At 50.8% G+C, this 21,912-nt stretch overlaps 1 protein-coding gene across 3 annotated transcripts in view; it reads left to right on the forward strand.

Annotated features, from left to right (window-relative positions):
* Positions 1-21,912, forward strand: part of vwa8 (von Willebrand factor A domain containing 8) — a 474,906-nt gene that overhangs the window by 24,081 nt on the left and 428,913 nt on the right. For all 3 annotated transcript variants that reach the window (XM_041211497.1, XM_041211500.1, XM_041211499.1), the window contains one exon: positions 9,627-9,704. In XM_041211497.1, the coding sequence (XP_041067431.1) occupies positions 9,627-9,704 (78 nt within the window). Of the gene's footprint in view, positions 1-9,626; positions 9,705-21,912 lie in introns of those variants that run through there.

Below are 21,912 nucleotides of genomic sequence, written 5' to 3' on the forward strand. Positions count from 1 at the left end.
AGAGAGGGGCACTCTCCCCAGAGAGAGAGAGAGGGGCACTCTCCCCAGAGAGAGAGAGAGGGGCACTCTCCCCAGAGAGAGAGAGAGGGGCACTCTCCCCAGAGAGAGAGAGAGAGGGGCACTCTCCCCAGAGAGAGAGAGAGAGGGGCACTCTCCCCAGAGAGAGAGAGAGGGGCACTCTCCCCAGAGAGAGAGAGAGGGGCACTCTCCCCAGAGAGAGAGAGAGAGGGGCACTCTCCCCAGAGAGAGAGAGAGAGAGGGGCACTCTCCCCAGAGAGAGAGAGAGAGAGGGGCACTCTCCCCAGAGAGAGAGAGAGAGGGGCACTCTCCCCAGAGAGAGAGAGAGAGAGGGGCACTCTCCCCAGAGAGAGAGAGAGAGGGGCACTCTCCCCAGAGAGAGAGAGAGAGAGGGGGCACTCTCCCCAGAGAGAGAGAGAGAGAGGGGCACTCTCCCCAGAGAGAGAGAGAGAGAGGGGCACTCTCCCCAGAGAGAGAGAGAGAGAGGGGCACTCTCCCCAGAGAGAGAGAGAGAGGGGCACTCTCCCCAGAGAGAGAGAGAGAGGGGCTCTCTCCCCAGAGAGAGAGAGAGAGGGGCACTCTCCCCAGAGAGAGAGAGAGGGGCACTCTCCCCAGAGAGAGAGAGAGGGGCACTCTCCCCAGAGAGAGAGAGAGGGGCACTCTCCCCAGAGAGAGAGAGAGGGGCACTCTCCCCAGAGAGAGAGAGAGGGGCACTCTCCCCAGAGAGAGAGAGAGGGGCACTCTCCCCAGAGAGAGAGAGAGGGGCACTCTCCCCAGAGAGAGAGAGAGGGGCACTCTCCCCAGAGAGAGAGAGAGGGGCACTCTCCCCAGAGAGAGAGAGAGGGGCACTCTCCCCAGAGAGAGAGAGAGGGGCACTCTCCCCAGAGAGAGAGAGAGGGGCACTCTCCCCAGAGAGAGAGAGAGGGGCACTCTCCCCAGAGAGAGAGAGAGGGGCACTCTCCCCAGAGAGAGAGAGAGGGGCACTCTCCCCAGAGAGAGAGAGAGGGGCACTCTCCCCAGAGAGAGAGAGAGGGGCACTCTCCCCAGAGAGAGAGAGAGGGGCACTCTCCCCAGAGAGAGAGAGAGGGGCACTCTCCCCAGAGAGAGAGAGAGGGGCACTCTCCCCAGAGAGAGAGAGAGGGGCACTCTCCCCAGAGAGAGAGAGAGGGGCACTCTCCCCAGAGAGAGAGAGAGGGGCACTCTCCCCAGAGAGAGAGAGAGAGGCACGCTCCCCAGAGAGAGAGAGAGAGGGGCACTCTCCCCAGAGAGAGAGAGAGAGAGGGGCACTCTCCCCAGAGAGAGAGAGAGAGAGGGGCACTCTCCCCAGAGAGAGAGAGAGAGAGGGGCACTCTCCCCAGAGAGAGAGAGAGAGAGGGGCACTCTCCCCAGAGAGAGAGAGAGAGAGGGGCACTCTCCCCAGAGAGAGAGAGAGAGAGGGGCACTCTCCCCAGAGAGAGAGAGAGAGAGGGGCACTCTCCCCAGAGAGAGAGAGAGAGAGGGGCACTCTCCCCAGAGAGAGAGAGAGAGAGGGGCACTCTCCCCAGAGAGAGAGAGAGAGGGGCACTCTCCCCAGAGAGAGAGAGAGAGGGGCACTCTCCCCAGAGAGAGAGAGAGAGAGGGGCACTCTCCCCAGAGAGAGAGAGAGAGGGGCACTCTCCCCAGAGAGAGAGAGAGAGAGGGGCACTCTCCCCAGAGAGAGAGAGAGAGAGGGGCACTCTCCCCAGAGAGAGAGAGAGAGAGAGGGGCACTCTCCCCAGAGAGAGAGAGAGAGAGGGGCACTCTCCCCAGAGAGAGAGAGAGAGAGAGGGGCACTCTCCCCAGAGAGAGAGAGAGAGAGAGAGGGGCACTCTCCCCAGAGAGAGAGAGAGAGAGAGGGGCACTCTCCCCAGAGAGAGAGAGAGAGAGGGGGCACTCTCCCCAGAGAGAGAGAGAGAGAGGGGCACTCTCCCCAGAGAGAGAGAGAGAGAGAGGGGCACTCTCCCCAGAGAGAGAGAGAGAGAGAGGGGCACTCTCCCCAGAGAGAGAGAGAGAGAGGGGCACTCTCCCCCAGAGAGAGAGAGAGAGAGGGGCACTCTCCCCAGAGAGAGAGAGAGAGAGGGGCACTCTCCCCAGAGAGAGAGAGAGAGGGGCACTCTCCCCAGAGAGAGAGAGAGAGAGAGGGGCACTCTCCCCAGAGAGAGAGAGAGAGAGAGGGGCACTCTCCCCAGAGAGAGAGAGAGAGAGAGGGGCACTCTCCCCAGAGAGAGAGAGAGAGAGAGGGGCACTCTCCCCAGAGAGAGAGAGAGAGAGGGGGCACTCTCCCCAGAGAGAGAGAGAGAGAGAGGGGCACTCTCCCCAGAGAGAGAGAGAGAGAGAGGGGCACTCTCCCCAGAGAGAGAGAGAGAGAGAGGGGGCACTCTCCCCAGAGAGAGAGAGAGAGAGAGGGGCACTCTCCCCAGAGAGAGAGAGAGAGAGAGGGGCACTCTCCCCAGAGAGAGAGAGAGAGAGAGGGGCACTCTCCCCAGAGAGAGAGAGAGAGAGAGGGGCACTCTCCCCAGAGAGAGAGAGAGAGAGAGGGGCACTCTCCCCAGAGAGAGAGAGAGAGAGAGGGGCACTCTCCCCAGAGAGAGAGAGAGAGAGAGGGGCACTCTCCCCAGAGAGAGAGAGAGAGAGAGGGGCACTCTCCCCAGAGAGAGAGAGAGAGAGAGAGGGGCACTCTCCCCAGAGAGAGAGAGAGAGAGAGAGGGGCACTCTCCCCAGAGAGAGAGAGAGAGAGAGGGGCACTCTCCCCAGAGAGAGAGAGAGAGAGAGAGGGGCACTCTCCCCAGAGAGAGAGAGAGAGAGAGAGGGGCACTCTCCCCAGAGAGAGAGATAGAGAGAGAGGGGCACTCTCCCCAGAGAGAGAGAGAGAGAGAGAGGGGCACTCTCCCCAGAGAGAGAGAGAGAGAGAGAGAGGGGCACTCTCCCCAGAGAGAGAGAGAGAGAGAGAGAGAGGGGCACTCTCCCCAGAGAGAGAGAGAGAGAGAGAGGGGCACTCTCCCCAGAGAGAGAGAGAGAGGGGCACTCTCCCCAGAGAGAGAGAGAGAGGGGCACTCTCCCCAGAGAGAGAGAGAGAGGGGCACTCTCCCCAGAGAGAGAGAGAGAGAGGGGCACTCTCCCCAGAGAGAGAGAGAGAGAGAGAGAGGGGCACTCTCCCCAGAGAGAGAGAGAGAGAGAGAGGGGCACTCTCCCCAGAGAGAGAGAGAGAGAGAGAGGGGCACTCTCTCCAGAGAGAGAGAGAGAGAGAGGGGCACTCTCCCCAGAGAGAGAGAGAGAGGGGCACTCTCCCCAGAGAGAGAGAGAGAGAGAGAGGGGCACTCTCCCCAGAGAGAGAGAGAGAGAGAGGGGCACTCTCCCCAGAGAGAGAGAGAGAGAGAGGGGCACTCTCCCCAGAGAGAGAGAGAGAGAGAGGGGCACTCTCCCCAGAGAGAGAGAGAGAGAGAGGGGCACCCTCCCCAGAGAGAGAGAGAGAGAGAGAGAGAGAGGCACCCTCCCCAGAGAGAGAGAGAGAGAGGGGGGCACTCTCCCCAGAGAGAGAGAGAGAGAGAGAGGGGCACTCTCCCCAGAGAGAGAGAGAGAGAGAGGGGCACTCTCCCCAGAGAGAGAGAGAGAGAGAGAGAGAGAGGCACTCTCCCCAGAGAGAGAGAGAGAGAGAGGGGCACTCTCCCCAGAGAGAGAGAGAGAGAGAGGGGCACCGTCCCCAGAGAGAGAGAGGGAGAGAGAGAGGGGCACCCTCCCCAGAGAGAGAGAGAGAGAGAGAGAGGTGCACCCTCCCCAGAGAGAGAGAGAGAGAGAGAGAGAGGGGCACCCTCCCCAGAGAGAGAGAGAGAGAGGGGCACCCTCCCCAGAGAGAGAGAGAGAGAGAGGGGCACCCTCCCCAGAGAGAGAGAGGGGCACCCTCCCCAGAGAGAGAGAGAGAGAGAGAGGCACCCTCCCCAGAGAGAGAGAGAGAGAGAGGCACCCTCCCCAGAGAGAGAGAGAGAGAGAGGCACCCTCCCCAGAGAGAGAGAGAGAGAGTGGGGCACCCTCCCCAGAGAGAGTGGGGCACCCTCCCCAGAGAGAGAGGGGCACCCTCCCCAGAGAGAGGGGGGCACCCTCCCCAGAGAGAGAGGGGCACCCTCCCCAGAGAGAGAGGGGCACCCTCCCCAGAGAGAGAGGGGCACCCTCCCCAGAGAGAGAGGGGCACCCTCCCCAGAGAGAGAGGGGCACCCTCCCCAGAGAGAGAGGGGCACCCTCCCCAGAGAGAGAGGGGCACCCTCCCCAGAGAGAGAGGGGCACCCTCCCCAGAGAGAGAGGGGCACCCTCCCCAGAGAGAGAGGGGCACCCTCCCCAGAGAGAGAGGGGCACCCTCCCCAGAGAGAGAGGGGCACCCTCCCCAGAGAGAGAGGGGCACCCTCCCCAGAGAGAGAGGGGCACCCTCCCCAGAGAGAGAGGGGCACCCTCCCCAGAGAGAGAGGGGCACCCTCCCCAGAGAGAGAGGGGCACCCTCCCCAGAGAGAGAGGGGCACCCTCCCCAGAGAGAGAGGGGCACCCTCCCCAGAGAGAGAGGGGCACCCTCCCCAGAGAGAGAGGGGCACCCTCCCCAGAGAGAGAGGGGCACCCTCCCCAGAGAGAGAGGGGCACCCTCCCCAGAGAGAGAGGGGCACCCTCCCCAGAGAGAGAGGGGCACCCTCCCCAGAGAGAGAGGGGCACCCTCCCCAGAGAGAGAGGGGCACCCTCCCCAGAGAGAGAGGGGCACCCTCCCCAGAGAGAGAGGGGCACCCTCCCCAGAGAGAGAGGGGCACCCTCCCCAGAGAGAGAGGGGCATCCTCCCCAGAGAGAGGGGCACCCTCCCCAGAGAGAGAGGGGCACCCTCCCCAGAGAGAGAGGGGCACCCTCCCCAGAGAGAGAGGGGCACCCTCCCCAGAGAGAGAGGGGCACCCTCCCCAGAGAGAGAGGGGCACCCTCCCCAGAGAGAGAGGGGCACCCTCCCCAGAGAGAGAGGGGCACCCTCCCCAGAGAGAGAGGGGCACCCTCCCCAGAGAGAGAGGGGCACCCTCCCCAGAGAGAGAGGGGGCACCCTCCCCAGAGAGAGAGAGGGGCACCCTCCCCAGAGAGAGAGGGGCACCCTCCCCAGAGAGAGGGGCACCCTCCCCAGAGAGAGAGGGGCACCCTCCCCAGAGAGAGAGGGGCACCCTCCCCAGAGAGAGACAGAGAGAGGGGCACCCTCCCCAGAGAGAGACAGAGAGAGAGGCACCCTCCCCAGCGAGATAGAGAGAGGGGCACCCTCCCCAGCGAGAGAGAGAGAGACCCTCCCCCCAGAGAGAGAGAGTGACCCTCCCCCCAGAGAGAGAGAGTGACCCTCCCCCCAGAGAGAGAGAGAGACCCTCCCCCCAGAGAGAGAGAGAGACCCTCCCCCCAGAGAGAGCGAGAGAGACCCGCCCCCCAGAGCGAGAGAGACCCGCCCCCCCAGAGAGAGAGAGAGAGAGAGAGAGAGACCCTCCCCCCAGAGAGAGAGAGAGACCCTCCCCCCAGAGAGAGAGAGAGAGACCCTCCCCCCAGAGAGAGAGAGAGAGACCCTCCCCCCAGAGAGAGAGAGAGAGAGAGACCCTCCCCCCAGAGAGAGAGAGAGAGAGAGACCCTCCCCCAGAGAGAGAGAGAGAGAGACCCTCCCCCCAGAGAGAGAGAGAGAGAGAGACCCTCCCCCCAGAGAGAGAGAGAGAGACCCTCCCCCCAGAGAGAGAGAGAGAGAGAGAGACCCTCCCCCCAGAGAGAGAGAGAGAGAGAGACCCTCCCCCCAGAGAGAGAGAGAGAGAGAGACCCTCCCCCCAGAGAGAGAGAGAGAGAGACCCTCCCCCCAGAGAGAGAGAGAGAGAGAGACCCTCCCCCCAGAGAGAGAGAGAGAGAGAGACCCTCCCCCCAGAGAGAGAGAGAGAGAGAGACCCTCCCCCCAGAGAGTGAGAGAGAGAGAGATCCTCCCCCCAGAGATAGAGAGAGACACATCCCCCAGAGAGAGAGACCCGCCCCCCAGAGAGAGAGAGACTCGCCCCCCAGAGAGAGAGAGACTCGCCCCCCAGAGCGAGAGAGTCCCGCCCCCCAGAGCGAGAGAGTCCCGCCCCCCAGAGCGAGAGAGTCCCGCCCCCCAGAGCGAGAGAGTCCCGCCCCCCAGAGCGAGAGAGTCCCGCCCCCCAGAGCGAGAGAGTCCCGCCCCCCAGAGCGAGAGAGTCCCGCCCCCCAGAGCGAGAGAGTCCCGCCCCCCAGAGCGAGAGAGTCCCGCCCCCCAGAGCGAGAGAGTCCCGCCCCCCAGAGCGAGAGAGTCCCGCCCCCCAGAGCGAGAGAGACCCGCCCCCCAGAGCGAGAGAGACCCGCCCCCCAGAGCGAGAGAGACCCGCCCCCCAGAGCGAGAGAGACCCGCCCCCCAGAGCGAGAGAGACCCGCCCCCCAGAGCGAGAGAGACCCGCCCCCCAGAGCGAGAGAGACCCGCCCCCCAGAGCGAGAGAGACCCGCCCCCCAGAGCGAGAGAGACCCGCCCCCCAGAGCGAGAGAGACCCCGCCCCCCAGAGCGAGAGAGACCCGCCCCCCAGAGCGAGAGAGACCCGCCCCCCCAGAGCGAGAGAGACCCGCCCCCCAGAGCGAGAGAGACCCGCCCCCCAGAGCGAGAGAGACCCGCCCCCCAGAGCGAGAGAGACCCGCCCCCCAGAGCGAGAGAGACCCGCCCCCCAGAGCGAGAGAGACCCGCCCCCCAGAGCGAGAGAGACCCGCCCCCCAGAGCGAGAGAGACCCGCCCCCCAGAGCGAGAGAGACCCGCCCCCCAGAGCGAGAGAGACCCGCCCCCCAGAGCGAGAGAGACCCGCCCCCCAGAGCGAGAGAGACCCGCCCCCCAGAGCGAGAGAGACCCGCCCCCCAGAGCGAGAGAGACCCGCCCCCCAGAGCGAGAGAGACCCGCCCCCCAGAGCGAGAGAGACCCGCCCCCCAGAGCGAGAGAGACCCGCCCCCAGAGCGAGAGAGACCCGCCCCCCAGAGCGAGAGAGACCCGCCCCCCAGAGCGAGAGAGACCCGCCCCCCAGAGCGAGAGAGACCCGCCCCCCAGAGCGAGAGAGACCCGCCCCCCAGAGCGAGAGAGACCCGCCCCCCAGAGCGAGAGAGACCCGCCCCCCAGAGCGAGAGAGACCCGCCCCCCAGAGCGAGAGAGACCCGCCCCCCAGAGCGAGAGAGACCCGCCCCCCCAGAGCGAGAGAGACCCGCCCCCCCAGAGCGAGAGAGACCCGCCCCCCAGAGCGAGAGAGACCCGCCCCCCCAGAGCGAGAGAGACCCGCCCCCCCAGAGCGAGAGAGACCCGCCCCCCCAGAGCGAGAGCGACCCGCCCCCCCAGAGCGAGAGAGACCCGCCCCCCCAGAGCGAGAGAGACCCGCCCCCCCAGAGCGAGAGAGACCCGCCCCCCCAGAGCGAGAGAGACCCGCCCCCCCAGAGCGAGAGAGACCCCGCCCCCCCAGAGCGAGAGAGACCCGCCCCCCCCAGAGCGAGAGAGACCCGCCCCCCCAGAGCGAGAGAGACCCGCCCCCCCAGAGCGAGAGAGACCCGCCCCCCCAGAGCGAGAGAGACCCGCCCCCCCAGAGCGAGAGAGACCCGCCCCCCCAGAGCGAGAGAGCCCCGCCCCCCCAGAGCGAGAGAGCCCCGCCCCCCCAGAGCGAGAGAGCCCCGCCCCCCCAGAGCGAGAGAGCCCCGCCCCCCCAGAGCGAGAGAGCCCCGCCCCCCCAGAGCGAGAGAGCCCCGCCCCCCCAGAGCGAGAGAGCCCCGCCCCCCCCAGAGCGAGAGAGCCCCGCCCCCCCCAGAGCGAGAGAGCCCCGCCCCCCCCAGAGCGAGAGAGCCCCCCACAGGGAGAGACCCCCTAGAGAGACACCCCGTCCCAGAGAACTGCCCCCCCCCCCCCCAGAGAACTGCCCCCTCCCACCCCCAGAGAATTGCCAACTCAGAGAAATCGTCCAGACCACTCTCTCCAAGACCCCGGCAAACTCCTCAGACACCCCTTCCCCCAAAACACCCCCCCCGGCTCCCAGACACCCCTAAAATTCCCTGTCCCCCCAGGCACCCCTAAAATTCCCTGTCCCCCCAGGCACGTCCTCCTCCCCCCAACAGTGCCCAACTACTATCCCCCCCCCAAACTCGGAAGATGCCTTAAACAGGTATAAGATGTGTAATGGTGCAGAGAATGAATACAGAAATACTTTGAATGCAAGGACAGCTGGTTAAGATTGGTCATATCCTGTGATCCTCCATTAAAGCTTCTCAAGTACTCCTTTGGTTGTGCAGCACTTTGAAGTGTCCTGATGGATGTCGATAACTCTACATAAATACACGTTCCTTTTTTTCTGCCTCTGTACTTTTTTCCTGAAGTCTCTGTACCTCTTTTCTTTCTATCTCATTTGATTCTGAATTTCTTCCTTCAATTAAGTACTTTTTTATCCATAGTGCACTGAGGAGTGCGGAGGAACAAAGGGATCTGGGAGTTCAGATACATAGTTCCCTGAAAGTGGCGTCACAGGTAGACAAGGTTGTAAAGAAAGCTTTTGGCATACTGGCCTTCATAAATCAAATTATTGAGTATAGGAGTTGGGATGTTATGGTGAGGTTGTATAAGACATTGGTGAGGCCAACTTTGGAGTATTGTGTGCAGTTCTGGTCGCCTAACTACAGGAAGGATATTAGTAAGATTGAGAGAGTGCAGAGAAGATTTACTAGGATGTTGCCGGGTCTTAAGGAGTTGAGTTACAGTGAAAGATTAAACAGGTTAGGACTTTATTCCTTGGAGCGTAGAAGAATGAGGGGAGATATGATAGAAGTTTATAAAATTATGATGGGTATAGTCAGAGTAAATGCAAGTAGGCTATTTCCACTTAGATTAGGAGAGGTAAATATGAGAGGACATGGCTTTAGGGTGAAAGGGGAAAGATTTGGGGGGAACTTCTTCACTCAGAGTGGTGAGTGTGTGGAACGAGCTACCGTCTGACGTAAATGTGGGCTCACTCTTGAGTTTTATGAATAAATTAGATACATGGATGGGAGAGGTCTGGAGGGTTATGGACTAGGTGCAGATCAATGGGACTAGCAGAATAATATTTTGGCACAGACTAGAAGGGCTGAATGGCCTGTTTTCTGTGCTGTAGTGTTCTATGGTTCTAAAGAGTTGGCACATGGTTGTCGGGAAGGATGAACTCAATCTTGGGAACGAATGTATTAAATTAAAAATTGTGTCCTCACATTTTAAATAAATGTGTGGTTGCTGAGAAATACAGATGTCAGGGATTGAGCTTGTCAAATGTAGTGTTGCTGTTTTGGGTTCTGATACTGCTGACCTATGAATAATTTAAAGCAGTTGTGACCCATTGGAAATCATCCAATGATGGAATGACAACAGGTGGTTTGAAGGTTTCAGAAAAGTGAGGTGCAATTGCAAAGGACTGCAACCTGAATGGTGGCGTTTCGGTATTGTATGCTGCATCTGTATTACTGTTAATTGGCTGGGGATGTTTTTCGATTCATAATGCAGTTGAGTGAAGTGGCAAATCTTTTTAAAATGTGAAAATTTACTCTGCATATCTTTAAATTTGTAGGTGACACAATTAGCATTGGCGATGTTCATTTTAAGCTGAAGGAGCCTAAAAACCCTGAACTTGTGCCCTTGAAACACAGTAAGTAAAATTGTTATTTTCTCCTTTCAATTATTATAAATATTTTTCTGCTTAGTATGCTAGTGACTCTGGTCGGACTGTAAAAGTAGGCAAGGCTTTAAGGAGAACTGGTTTCAATTACAAATGATATTTATTAAGGACAAAAACAAAAAGCTGGAAAAACTCAGCAGGTCTGACAGCATCTGCAGAGAGGGATACAGTTAACGTTTTGAGTCTGAATGACTCTTCATCAGAACTAAGGAAAAATAGAAAAGAGGTGAAATTTCAGCTGGTTTAATGGGGTGGTGGACAGGTAGAGCTGGATAGAGGGTCAGTGATAGGTGGAGATTGCCAAAAGATGTCATAGACAAAAGGACAAAGAGGTATTGACGGTGGTGATATTAGCTAAGAAATGTGCGAATGGTGACATTAAGGGTAGAAAGCAGGACAAGAAATGGACAGATAGCCCTAGTGGGTGTGGGGTGGAGGGGGTATCGAAATAAGCTAAAAGGTAGAGATAAAACAATGGATGGAAATACATTTAAAAATAGTGGAAATAGGTGGGAAAAGAAAAATATATATAAATTATTGGAAAAAGGGGAATTGGAAAGGGGATGGGGATAGAGGAGAGAGTTCATGATCTAAAGTTGTTGAACTCAATATTCAGTCTGGAAGGCTATAAAGCACCTAGTCGGAAGATGATTTTTCGTTGAGCTTCACTAGAACATTGCAGCAGGCCAAGGACGGACATGGGGGCATGAGAGCAGGGTGGAGTGTTGAAATGGCAAGTGACAGGGAACTGTTATCCTTGCTGAATTATGAAAATGGTTCTCAGTACGTGGGCACCAGTTGGAAGGTTTGTATTTTGTGCTCATTCCTAATGGCCCTTGAAAAGGGGGTGCTGAGCTGCTGCCTTGAACCACTGCATTCCTTGTGGTGCAGTGGATCCCACAATGCTGCTGGGCAGGGTGTTTCAGGACACAAACAGAAATACCTGGAAAAACTCAGCAGGTCTGGCAGCATCGGCGGAGAAGAACAAAGTTGACGTCTCGAGTCCTCATGACCCTTCGACAGAACTTTGTTCTTCTCCGCCGATGCTGCCAGACCTGCTGAGTTTTTTCAGGTAATTCTGTTTTTGTTTTGGATTTCCAGTATTCCCAGTTTTTAGTTTTTATCAGGGTGTTTCAGTAGTTTGACTCAGTGATGACGAAGGAATGGTGATATATGTGCAAGTTGGGCTGGTGTGTGGCTTGGAGGGCAAATCGGAAGTGGTAGTGTTCCCATAGACCTGCTGCCTGCATCTTTGGAGGGGGAGGATCCAGTTGTTGTGGTCCACGTCAGGACAAATAACATAGGTAAGACTAAGAAAGAGGACTTGTTTGGGGATTATCAGGAACTAGGAACTAAATTCAAGAACAGGTCCAAGGGTTATAATCTCCGGTTTACTACCTGAGCCATGTGCAAATTGGCATAGGGATGCGAGAATAAGGGAAGTAAACACGTGGTTAAAGGAGTGCTGCGGGAATGAGGGGTTCCATTTCGTGGGGCACTGGCATCAGTATTGGAACAGGAGGGATCTGTACCGTTGTGACGGTCTCCACCTGAACCGATCTGGGACCAATGTACTAGTGAAAATGGTAAATAGGGTGGTCAACAGGGCTTTAAACTAGAAAGTTGCGGGGGGGAGGGTTAAACTCCAAGAAGTATGACTAATGGGAAACAAAGCAGTAGGTTAGTGTGTTGGGGGGGGGGAGGGGGGTGGGTGGATTCAACTTCATGGAAAATTATGAAAAAACTGAAAAGAAAAGAGAGCCCAGGAGAGGCTATTAAAGTCTCCAGAACACAAAATAGGACAGTGTGTTTGGAAAGGGCTAGGAATCTAACTTCAAGCACATCAGATAAAGGGACGACAATGAGAAAGGGGACGGGAAATACAGGACTGAAGGTGTTGTATCTGAATGCACGCAGTATACGAAATAAGGTAAATGAGCTTGTGGCGCAGATTGAAATTGGCAGGTATGATGTGGTGGGCGTTACGGAGACATGGCTGCAAGGGGATCAGGACTGGGAGCTAAATATCCAAGGATATACATCCTATTGAAAAGATAGGCAGGTTGGCAGAGGGGGTGGGGTTGCTTTGTTAGTAAGAATTGAAATTAAATCGATAGCAAGAAATGATGTAGGGTCAGATGATGTAGAATCTGTGTGGGTAGAGTTGAGGAACCGCAAAGGTAAAAAAACCATAATGGGAGTTATGTACAGGCCTCCGAACAATAATCAGGATGTGGGGCACAAGATGCACCAGGAGATAGAAAAGGTGTGTAAGAAAGGCAAGATTACAGTGATCATGGGGGATTTCAATATGCAGGTAGACTGGGAAAATCAGGTTGGTATTGGATCCCAAGAAAAGGAATTTGTGGAATGTGTACGAGATGGCTTTTTGGAGCAACTTGTGGTGGAGCCCACTAGGGAACAGGCAATTCTAGATTTAGTGATGTGTAATGAGGCAGATTTGATAAGGGAGCTTAAGGTGAAGGAACCCTTAGGAGGAAGTGACCATAATATGATAGAATTTACCCTGCAATTTGAGGGGAAGAAGCTGGAGGAGCTAGCCAGAATTGACTGGGAGATGAACCTAGCAGGAAAAACAGTGGAACAGCAATGGCAGGAGCTTCTGGGAGTAATTTGGGAGACACAGCAAAAACTCATCCCTAGGAAGAAGAAGCATACTAAAGGGAGGACGAGGCAACCATGGCTGACGAGGGAGGTCAAGGACAGCATAAAAGCTAAAGAAGAAAGCATATAATGCGGCGAAGAGCAGTGGGAAACCAGGGGATTGGGAAGCCTACAAAGACCAACAGAGGACAACTAAAAAAGAAATAAGGAGGGAGAAGATTAAATATGAGGGTAAACTAGCTAGTAATATAAAAGAAGATTGCAAGAGTTTTTTTTAGATATATAAAGGGTAAGAGAGAGGCAAAAGTGGACATTGGGCTGCTGGAAAATGAAGCTGGAGAAGTAGTAGTGGGGAACAAAGAAATGGCGGAGGAACTGAATAAGTACTTCGCGTCGGTCTTCACAGTGGAAGACACGAGTGACATCCCCAAAGTTCAAGAGAGTTGGGGGGCAGAGGTGAGTATGGTGGCCATTACCAAGGAGAAGGTGCTAGGAAAACTGAAAGGTCTGAAGGTGGATAAATCACCTGGACCAGATGGATTACACCCCAGAGTTCTGAAGGAGATAGCTGAAGAGATAGTGGAGGCATTACTGGTGATCTTTTAGGAATTATTGGAGTCAGGGAGGGTCCCAGAGGACTGGAAAATCGCTAATGTAACCCCCCATGTTTAAGAAGGCAGTGAGGCAAAAGACTGGAAATTACAGGTCGATTAGCCTGACCTCGGTCATTGGTAAGATTTTAGGGTCCATTATTAAGGATGAGATTTCAGAATACTTGGAAGTACATGGTAAAATCGGGCAAAGTCAGCATGGTTTCTTCAAGGGGAGGTCATGCCTGACAAATCTGTTAGAATTCTTTGAGGAGGTAACGAGTAGGTTAGACAAAGGAGAGCCAATGAATGTTATTTACTTGGACTTCTAGAAGGCCTTTGACAAGGTGCCGCACAGGAGGGTGCTCAATAAGATAAGAGCCCGTGGTGTTAGAGGCAAGGTACTCGCATGGATAGAAGATTGGCTGTCTGGCAGGATGCAGAGGGTGGGGATTAGGGGGTCCTTCTCAGGATGGCGGCCGGTGACTAGTGGATTTCCGCAGGGGTCAGTGTTGGGACCACAACTTTTCACTTTATACATTAATGATCTAGATGAAGGAACTGAGGGCACCTTGGCTAAGTTTGCAGATGATACAAAGATAGGTGGAGGGACAGGTAGTATTGAGGAGGTGGGGAGGCTGCAGAAGGATTTGGACAGGTTAGGAGAATGGGCAAAGAAATGGCAGATGGAATACAACATGGGGAAGTGTGAGGTCATGAACTTTGGTAGGAAGAATAGAGGCATAAACTATTTTCTAAATGGGGAGAGAATTCAGAAATCTGGAGTGCAAAGGGACTTGGGAGTCCTTGTCGAGGATTCTCTTAAAGTTAACTTGCAGGTTGAGTCGGTAGTTAGGAAGGCAAATGCAATGTTGGCATTTAGTTTGAGAGGACTAGAATATAAAAGCAGGGATGTGCTGCTGAGGCTTTATAAGGCTCTGGTCAGACCACATTTGGAATATTGTGAGCAGTTTTGGGCCCCGTATCTCAGGAAGGATGTGCTGGCCCTGGAGAGGAGGTTCATGAGAATGATCCCAGGAATAAAAGGCTTAACATATGAGGAACGTTTGAGGACTCTGGGTCTATACTCGATGGAGTTTAGGAGGATGAGGGGGGATCTGATTGAAACTTACAGAATCCTGAAAGGCCTGGATAGAGTGGCCGTGGGGAAAACGTTTCCATTAGTAGGAGAGACTAGGACCCGAGGGCACAGCCTAAGAGTAAAGGGAAGACCTTTTAGAACAGAGATGAGGAGAAACTTCTTTAGTCAGAGAGTGGTGATTCTATGGAATTCATTGCCACAGAAGGCTGTGGAGGCCAGGTCATTGAGTGTATTAAGATAGATAGGTTCTTGATTGGTAAGGGGATCAAAGGTTACGGGGAATGGCGGGAGAATGGGGTTGAGAAACTTATCAGCCATGATTGAATGGTGGAGCAGACTCGATGGGCCGAATGGCCTAATTTTTGCTCCTATGTCTTATGGTTTTATGATGGAAATCTGAGAGCATGACTTTTGCCAGACTTGCTTGATTGGTCTGTGGTACAGCTCTCTTAACTTTGGCACCAGTTTTTTTGGGTTATTTGGAGAGACTTTGCTTCACAACCCAGGTGCCTTTTTATCCTGCTGCTGTAGCACAGTAAAGCATTTTCTGTACTCCATTATATATCTCATGTACCTCTCTAAACTAAACCCCCCCCCCCCCCCCCCCCCCCCCACCTAAAAGCCTTCATTTATCAAATTGCTCCTCACAGCTCTTTCCTCTGTCGTTCATCCTTGTTGCTTTCTTCTGTGTCTGGATGACCCCTCACTCTGTGATAACAGTGCCCCGAATGAGTATGTAATGTATGTGCAGTTTTCACTCTGGTGTCTAATATGGCCTTTGACCACAAGCCTCAATCCAAGATGATAATCCATTGATTTAATCTCCATACTGCTGAAAATATTAAAATGCCTTCCCATTTGTGAAATAAATATGGGTATGCCTTTGCTGGGTTCTGATACAATGCTTTGGTCACATCCAAGTTGTCAATCCAGTTTGACTTTTGCTTTTCTTTCTCGTGGTTTGATACAACTGAATGGCTTGCTGGGTCACTTCAGAGGTCAGTGAAAAGTCAACTACATTGGCATGGGACTGGAGTCACACATCGGTCAGACCGACTAAGGGTGGCCAGTTTCCTTTCCCCGAGAGCGTTGTTTTAAACACCCAACTGAGTCACTCAATTGACAGCTTCATGGTCACTTTTACTGATTTGACAAATTTTTAAAAAGCTGAATTTAAATTCTCAAGCTGCCATGGTAGTATTTGAACTCATGTATCCCCTGGATTATTTTTCTGGGTCTCTGAATTACCAGTTGCGTAATTACTAGGCTGGTTTACCTATATTTGTCCATGCAAAATGTACCAGTTTGAGCTCGTTAAAGGCAAATCATGTGTTCTTTGATGGAATACATTGGTTTCCACTGTATTCCTATTCCTTCAAGTTTAAATGGTTATGATCCCCATGGAGATCAACAAACTGAATTTACCAAATGACCTCAGTGGGCAAAATTTCAGCTTTTTATAACCTCTCCTTTGACAATCAAACCAAAATCAACATAAATTAAACATGAATTAACAGGCAAATCACAGCCAATATAAGTTAGAAGTTAAATCACAGATACAATAAAGATCGATCTCAAATTTACTGGGTAGCCCACTCGGCAAACACCATACCAATTTCAGCCACAAAGTCCTTGAAGGCTCAGTTTTCCTCGGGTAAAATTCCAGCTCCTTTTCTTTGAGGAATTAGCCACAGATTTTCAACTGGCAGCAGCTCCCATTCAACCCAGGTTTACAGGTATAATTTTCAACAAAATGATACACTTCTCCAGAACCTTTTCAGCTCTGCTCTTGTCTGTCTGGGCTGCGTGAATCCACCAGAGTAACTTATCTGAACCAGCAGCAACAATTTTGTACACTCTATGGCCAATTCTGGTTGTTCAGTCGCTCAATGTAACAGAAACAGTGGCAGCAACCTTGCTCCTACATCCAGCCTTCAGGTTTTCCATTTCCAGCTGAGCCACCACCACCTTTCCCCTTGAAAACCTGGTCACATGGATCTATTTCTTCTCCTACCCCCTGGGTCACGGGAGCGTGGGTTTTTTCGCCCACGTAAGGGTACAAATACAGGACCTGTTAACTTTCCCAATGCTGTCCTCCAGGAGGCCCAAGTAGCCACTCCAGACTGTGCCAACAAAGTGTGAGAAATGGATGTTTTTTTAATAAATATTTTTGGGGAATATTGTGTTATTCTGTGCAAAAGTCTTGAGAGAGTGTGTGTGTGTGTGATTTACTTAAGTGGGGCAGAGATTAATAGGAGACATTGTCTGGGGGGTTTTAAAAAATGAAAAGGATAGAGGTGTTATGTTTGAGGTAAATAGGTTAGATCTAACGTTTGCATTTTAAGATAAGTTGAGAGTTTCTTTGAATATCAAAGGGGAGTCAGAGGTACAAAGAAACATCTTTGCATCTTGCAGGAGCTCCATAGGTAAATAGAAGGGGGTATTAAATTTTATTGACCTGAAAGCAAAGACAAGATAGAGACATGAAAGATTTTATATTTGGAAGGATTTGTATTTCAAAGTAGTGTGAGAACAATGGAAACTGAAATGAAAGGTGAAAAAAAGATATTTCAGAGTTACTGTGGAGGGCTTAGGATATCTATAGCTGGAGTTGCTGTTTGAGCTGTTGAGGTGAGCTGGGCTGGGATGAGATGCAGTTTGAATCAACCATCCAGTCAAGCCAGAAAAGTCTTAGGCAACAAAAAACAGTTTAATTCTAAAGTTTAGTTTTCCACAGCAGAATGGAAGCTAGTTACAGTTCATATGGCATGCCTTTATTGAAGCTACAGCAATTTGCCTTGGATAATATTATAGGATTTTATACAGTTAAATATCTATCAGGGAGTGTTGCTTGGAAGGTGTTTACTTGTGAGTCTGATCAAGTGGAGTGTATTTTTGAGGGAAATGATCGTAAGACTAACCTTAATTGTGCAACTGTAATCTTATGTGCTTAAGTTTTCTTTTATTCGTGTTAATAAAACTTTTAGTTTTAATTTTTAAAATCCCAAAACTATTACTGAACCTCTTACTGCTGAGATCTTTTTTTTTAGAATACAAAATAAAAAGGTTATGGCCCATAAGCCAAGTTTCCCTCTGGGATTTGGTTTGCACAGCAATTAACACCAACTGTGGTCATAACATGAGTGGAATCCACAGCTCTCTACCCAGAGCTGCTCCTCACCCTCATCAACACACACGCTGTTTCACCTTGTTAACGCGGCCAATGAACACAATGTTCTCATTCCACTTCTGCACATTGGTTTCCATGGTGACAGGCTGCTGCTTTATATACTATAGATGGTGGTGCTGCCGCCACCCGGTTCAGGCTTGGGTTCAAACAGCAGCATCTGGGCCTGCTCCGAGACCTGGATGTTGTGTACGGCCCCTCCCTGCTCCATTATCGCTGATTCCATTATAGTATTGTATTAAATGTAAAACTTCACATCTCTTATCTGTCTCATTGATCTATATTAACTCGCATTTAAGCTCCCATCTGAACAGATATAGTCAATAGTAAAGAAGTGGTTTGACAGTGAGACTTTGGGATTAAGGGACCCAATCCTTAAATATTGAAAGACAAATTAATGAGATGGCTTAGATCGAAGCATCTGAGATTTTTGATTTCATAAGTAGGGACATTGAGCCCAAAAGAGAGTTCCAACCCGATACAAATGATTATTTTGGCAGCAATTAAAATATTGCGTCCAGTTTTGGATGGTCTACTACAGGAAGGATATTAAAGCCATGGAGAACGTGCAGAAGAGATGATATAAGCAGCTTTAGTTATGAGGACAGACCAGCGAAACTGTTTTTATTTTTATTTTCATTTGGAATTGGCAGATTATGAGATGACCTCCTAACTCTGTTTAGAATTGAGTTTCAGTGATGTATAGCAATAGAAATTTGTGTTTGTGCAGCATGTTTAACATGTAGCCCAGGCCCAACCATCTTCAGCTGCTTCATCAATAACCTCCTTTCCATCATAAGGTCAGAAGTAGTGATGTTCACTGATGTTTGTACAATGTTCAGCACCATTCACAACCCCTCAGATACTGAAGCAGTCCATGTTCCAATGCAGCAAGAGCTGAACAGTATCCAGGCTTAGAATGACAAGTGGCAAGTAATATTTGCACCACACAAGTGCTAGGCAATGACCATCTCCAACAAGAGAGAATCTAACCATCACCCCTTGACATTCAATGGCATTACTATTGCTGAATCTCCTACTATCAACATCCGGGGGGTGGGGGGGCGCGGAGGGGGGTGCGGAGGGGGGGGTGGGTTGGTTATCATTCACCAGAAACTGAACTGGACTAGTTATATAAATACTGTGGCTACAAGAGCAGGTCAGAGGCTAGGAATCCTGTGGTGACTAATTCACCTCCTGACTCCCCAAAGCCTGTCCGCCATCTACAAGGCAAAACTCAGGAGTATGATGGAATACCCTTCACTAGCCTAGATGAGTGCAGCTGCAGCAACACTCGAAGCTTGACACCACCCAGGACAAAGCAGCCCACTTGATTGGCACCCCATCCACAAATGTTCATCCCTCCATCACTGACACACAGTGGCAGCAGTGTGTACCATCTACAAGATGCACTGCAGAAACTCACCGAGGCTTCTTAGACAGCACCTTCCAAACCCACGACCATTACCATCTGAAGTTCCCCTCCATGCCACTCACCATCCTGACTTGGAAATATATCGCTGTTCCTTCACTGTCGCTGGGTCAAAATCCTGGAACTCCCTCCCTAACAGCACTGTGGGTGTACCTACACCACATGGACTGCAGCAGTTCAAGAAGGCAGCTCATCACCACCTTCTCAAGGGCAATTAGGGATGGGCAATAAATGCTGGCCCAGCCAGTGACAACCAGATCCCATGAATGAATAAAAAACAAATAAATGCCTCAAGCAAACTTGACACTGAGCTGCATAAGAAGATGGGTCACGTGACCAAAAGTTGATTTTAAGGAGTGTCTTCAGGATGAGAGGTAGAGAACCGGAGAGGGAGAGAATTCCAGAGCTTATGACCTTTACACCTGAAGGTATGGCCACCATGTTGGAGCGATTATTATTAGGAATTCTCCAAATGGCAGAATTGGATGAGTGCAGAGATCTTGGCTTGGTGAGTGGTGGGGCAGTGGTGATGACTTTATCCTGGAGGAGTTTGGACAGGGTCATTTGAAAACCAGGATGAGAATTTTAAAATCAAGGCGTTATTTAAATGGAAGCTATTGTAGGTCAGCAAGTATGCAGTGATGTGTAGGCGGATGTAGGACAGAAGCAGCAGAGTTTTGATTGAGCCCAAGTTTGGAGAGGGAAGAATGTGGGAGACTAGACAGGTCATGTAATAATAAAAGATGTTAAACTTAAACAAACTATTTCCATTGGCCTCTAAGTCAGTAATGGGAAGGCATCAATTAAGAGCAAAAAGAATGATTAGTAGAAATTCAAATAAGAACAGAAAGTGCTAGAAATAGTCAACAGGTCTGGCAGCATCTGTGGATAGAGAAACAGAGTTAATGTTTCAAGCTGTATGTGATTCTATTTGTGTTCTCATACCTGGTGATTGGAGGAAATGTAAATCGGGTAACTGCAGGTCAGTCAGCCTAATGTTGGTGATGGGGAAACATTTAGAGTCCACAATCCAGCCAAAATTAATAGTCACTTGGAAGGACACTTCCTGTCCATTAACCAATCCTCTATCCATGACGATATATTACCCCCAACTGCATAAGTCCTTATATCGCCTATTAACCTTCTGTATGGTACCTTGTCGAATCCTTTTTGGAATTCCAGGTATACAGCACCTACTGGTTCTCTTTTATCTACCCTAGTAGTTACATCCACAAAAACTCTTAGAAGTTTTTCAAATATACTATCCCTTTAGTAAAATCATGTTGACTTTGTCTGATCAGACTGAGTTTCTATAATCATAGATCCCAGGACTTTCCTGATGATTGATGTATCTGGCCTGTAGTTCCCAGTTTTCTCAATCCCTCCTTTCTCGAATATTACTGTTACACTTACTCACTTCCAATCTGCTGGGACCGTTCCAGAATCTAGAGAATTTTGGAAAATCATAGCCAGCACATCCGCTGCCACCTCTATATCCTAGGCTTCTAAAAGAGGTAGCTATCCGGTTCTGAGGATTTGTCAGATTTTAGTCCCTTAAGTTTATCCAATACTTTTTATCTGTTGATATTAATTTCTTCACTCTTATTAGCCTCTAGGTTGCCCTCTATTTCTGGTATGCAACTTGTGTCTTCTACTGTGAAGCCAGACACAATAATTATTCGAAGTCTCTGCCATTTCCTCATTCCCCATGATAATTTCTCCTGTCTCTGCTTCTATGGGACCAATGTTTGCTTCAGCTACTCTCTTCCTTTGATATACATGCAAAAGCTCTTACAAGTTATTTTTATATTCCTGGCTGATTTTTTTCTCATTTTATCTTTTTCCTTTTTATCAACTTTTTGGTGGCCCTTTGCTGGTTCCTAAAACACTCCCAATCCATAGTCTTGCTATGATTTTTTGCAATCTTAAGCCTTTTCTTTTACTCTAAAACTACCTTTAACTTGCTGAGTTTTTGTTCTTAAATAGAATGTATTTTTGTTGAAGACTTTGAATTGTTCCTTTAAATGTTCATTTACCTCCATACCTTTTAGTCTATTTACCCAATCAATCTTAGCCAGTTCTCTCCTCTTATGTATGTAGTTGACTTTGTTTAAAGTTAAGATTATTGTTTGTGATTGGAGAATGTCACTTTCAAATTTAACATGAAGTTTAATGATATAATGACCACTAGTTCCCAGTGGATCTTTTACTATGAGATTACTAACTAACCCCACCTCATTATACAATACTAGATCTAAAATAACTTCATCCTTAGTTGGTTCCACAACATATTGCTCAAAGATACTATCAGAAAAACATGCTACAAACTCATCTTCTAGACCACCTTTGCCAATTTGATTGGTCCAGTATATATGAAGATTAAAGTTCCCCACAATTATTACGTTATCTTTTTTACACACACTCCATTACTTTCTTCTTTAATGCTCTGTCCAACATAATAGCTACTTTTAGGCCTATAAACTACTCCCAACAGCTTTACCTGATGCTGCTATTCCAAATTCCCACCCATACTGATTCCACTTGATGATCTGAACCAAGACTTTTCCTCACTAATGTCCTTCTCTCATCCTTTACTATCAGGCTACCCCTCTGCCTTGTCCATTCTGTCTGTCTTTCAGAAATGTTGTGTACCCCGGAATATATATTTTTCAACCTTGGTAACCATGTAGTCATGTTTCTATAATGGCAATTAGATCTAAATCATTTATCTCTGTTTGTGCCACTAGGTCATCTATCTTACTGCAGATGTTTCGCACATTCAGATAAACAGCCTTCAGTTTCATTTTTTTTATGACTATTTCCTGCATACACCATACTCTTTGATGCTCAATTACCATTAAACTCTCTGTCCCTTCTTGTCTCACTCTGCTTGTTTTTACTCACTGTGATACATTGTTCTGTTGCCTCAACTTGTTTCTTTGGAGTCCATCCCAATGAAACAGCTCTCTCTTGTCTGAGTACTGGTGCCAGTGCTCCATAAATTGAAACCCCTTCTTCCCACATCACTCTTGAGCCACATATTTAATTCTTTAATCTGCTTGATCTTATGCCAATTAGCATGTGGTTCAGGTATTGATGTTCAGTATTTTAATATTGACCCTAATATCTTCAAACTATCCCAAAAGAACATCATTTCCAGTTCTACCTGTGTCGTTGGTTCCTACATGGACCAGATTAACTGGATCCACCCTCTCCCACTCCTAGCTTGTCCAGCTGCAAGG

Source organism: Carcharodon carcharias, chromosome 18 (genome assembly GCF_017639515.1).
Source record: "Carcharodon carcharias isolate sCarCar2 chromosome 18, sCarCar2.pri, whole genome shotgun sequence".
Taxonomy (NCBI): Eukaryota; Metazoa; Chordata; class Chondrichthyes; order Lamniformes; family Lamnidae; genus Carcharodon; species Carcharodon carcharias.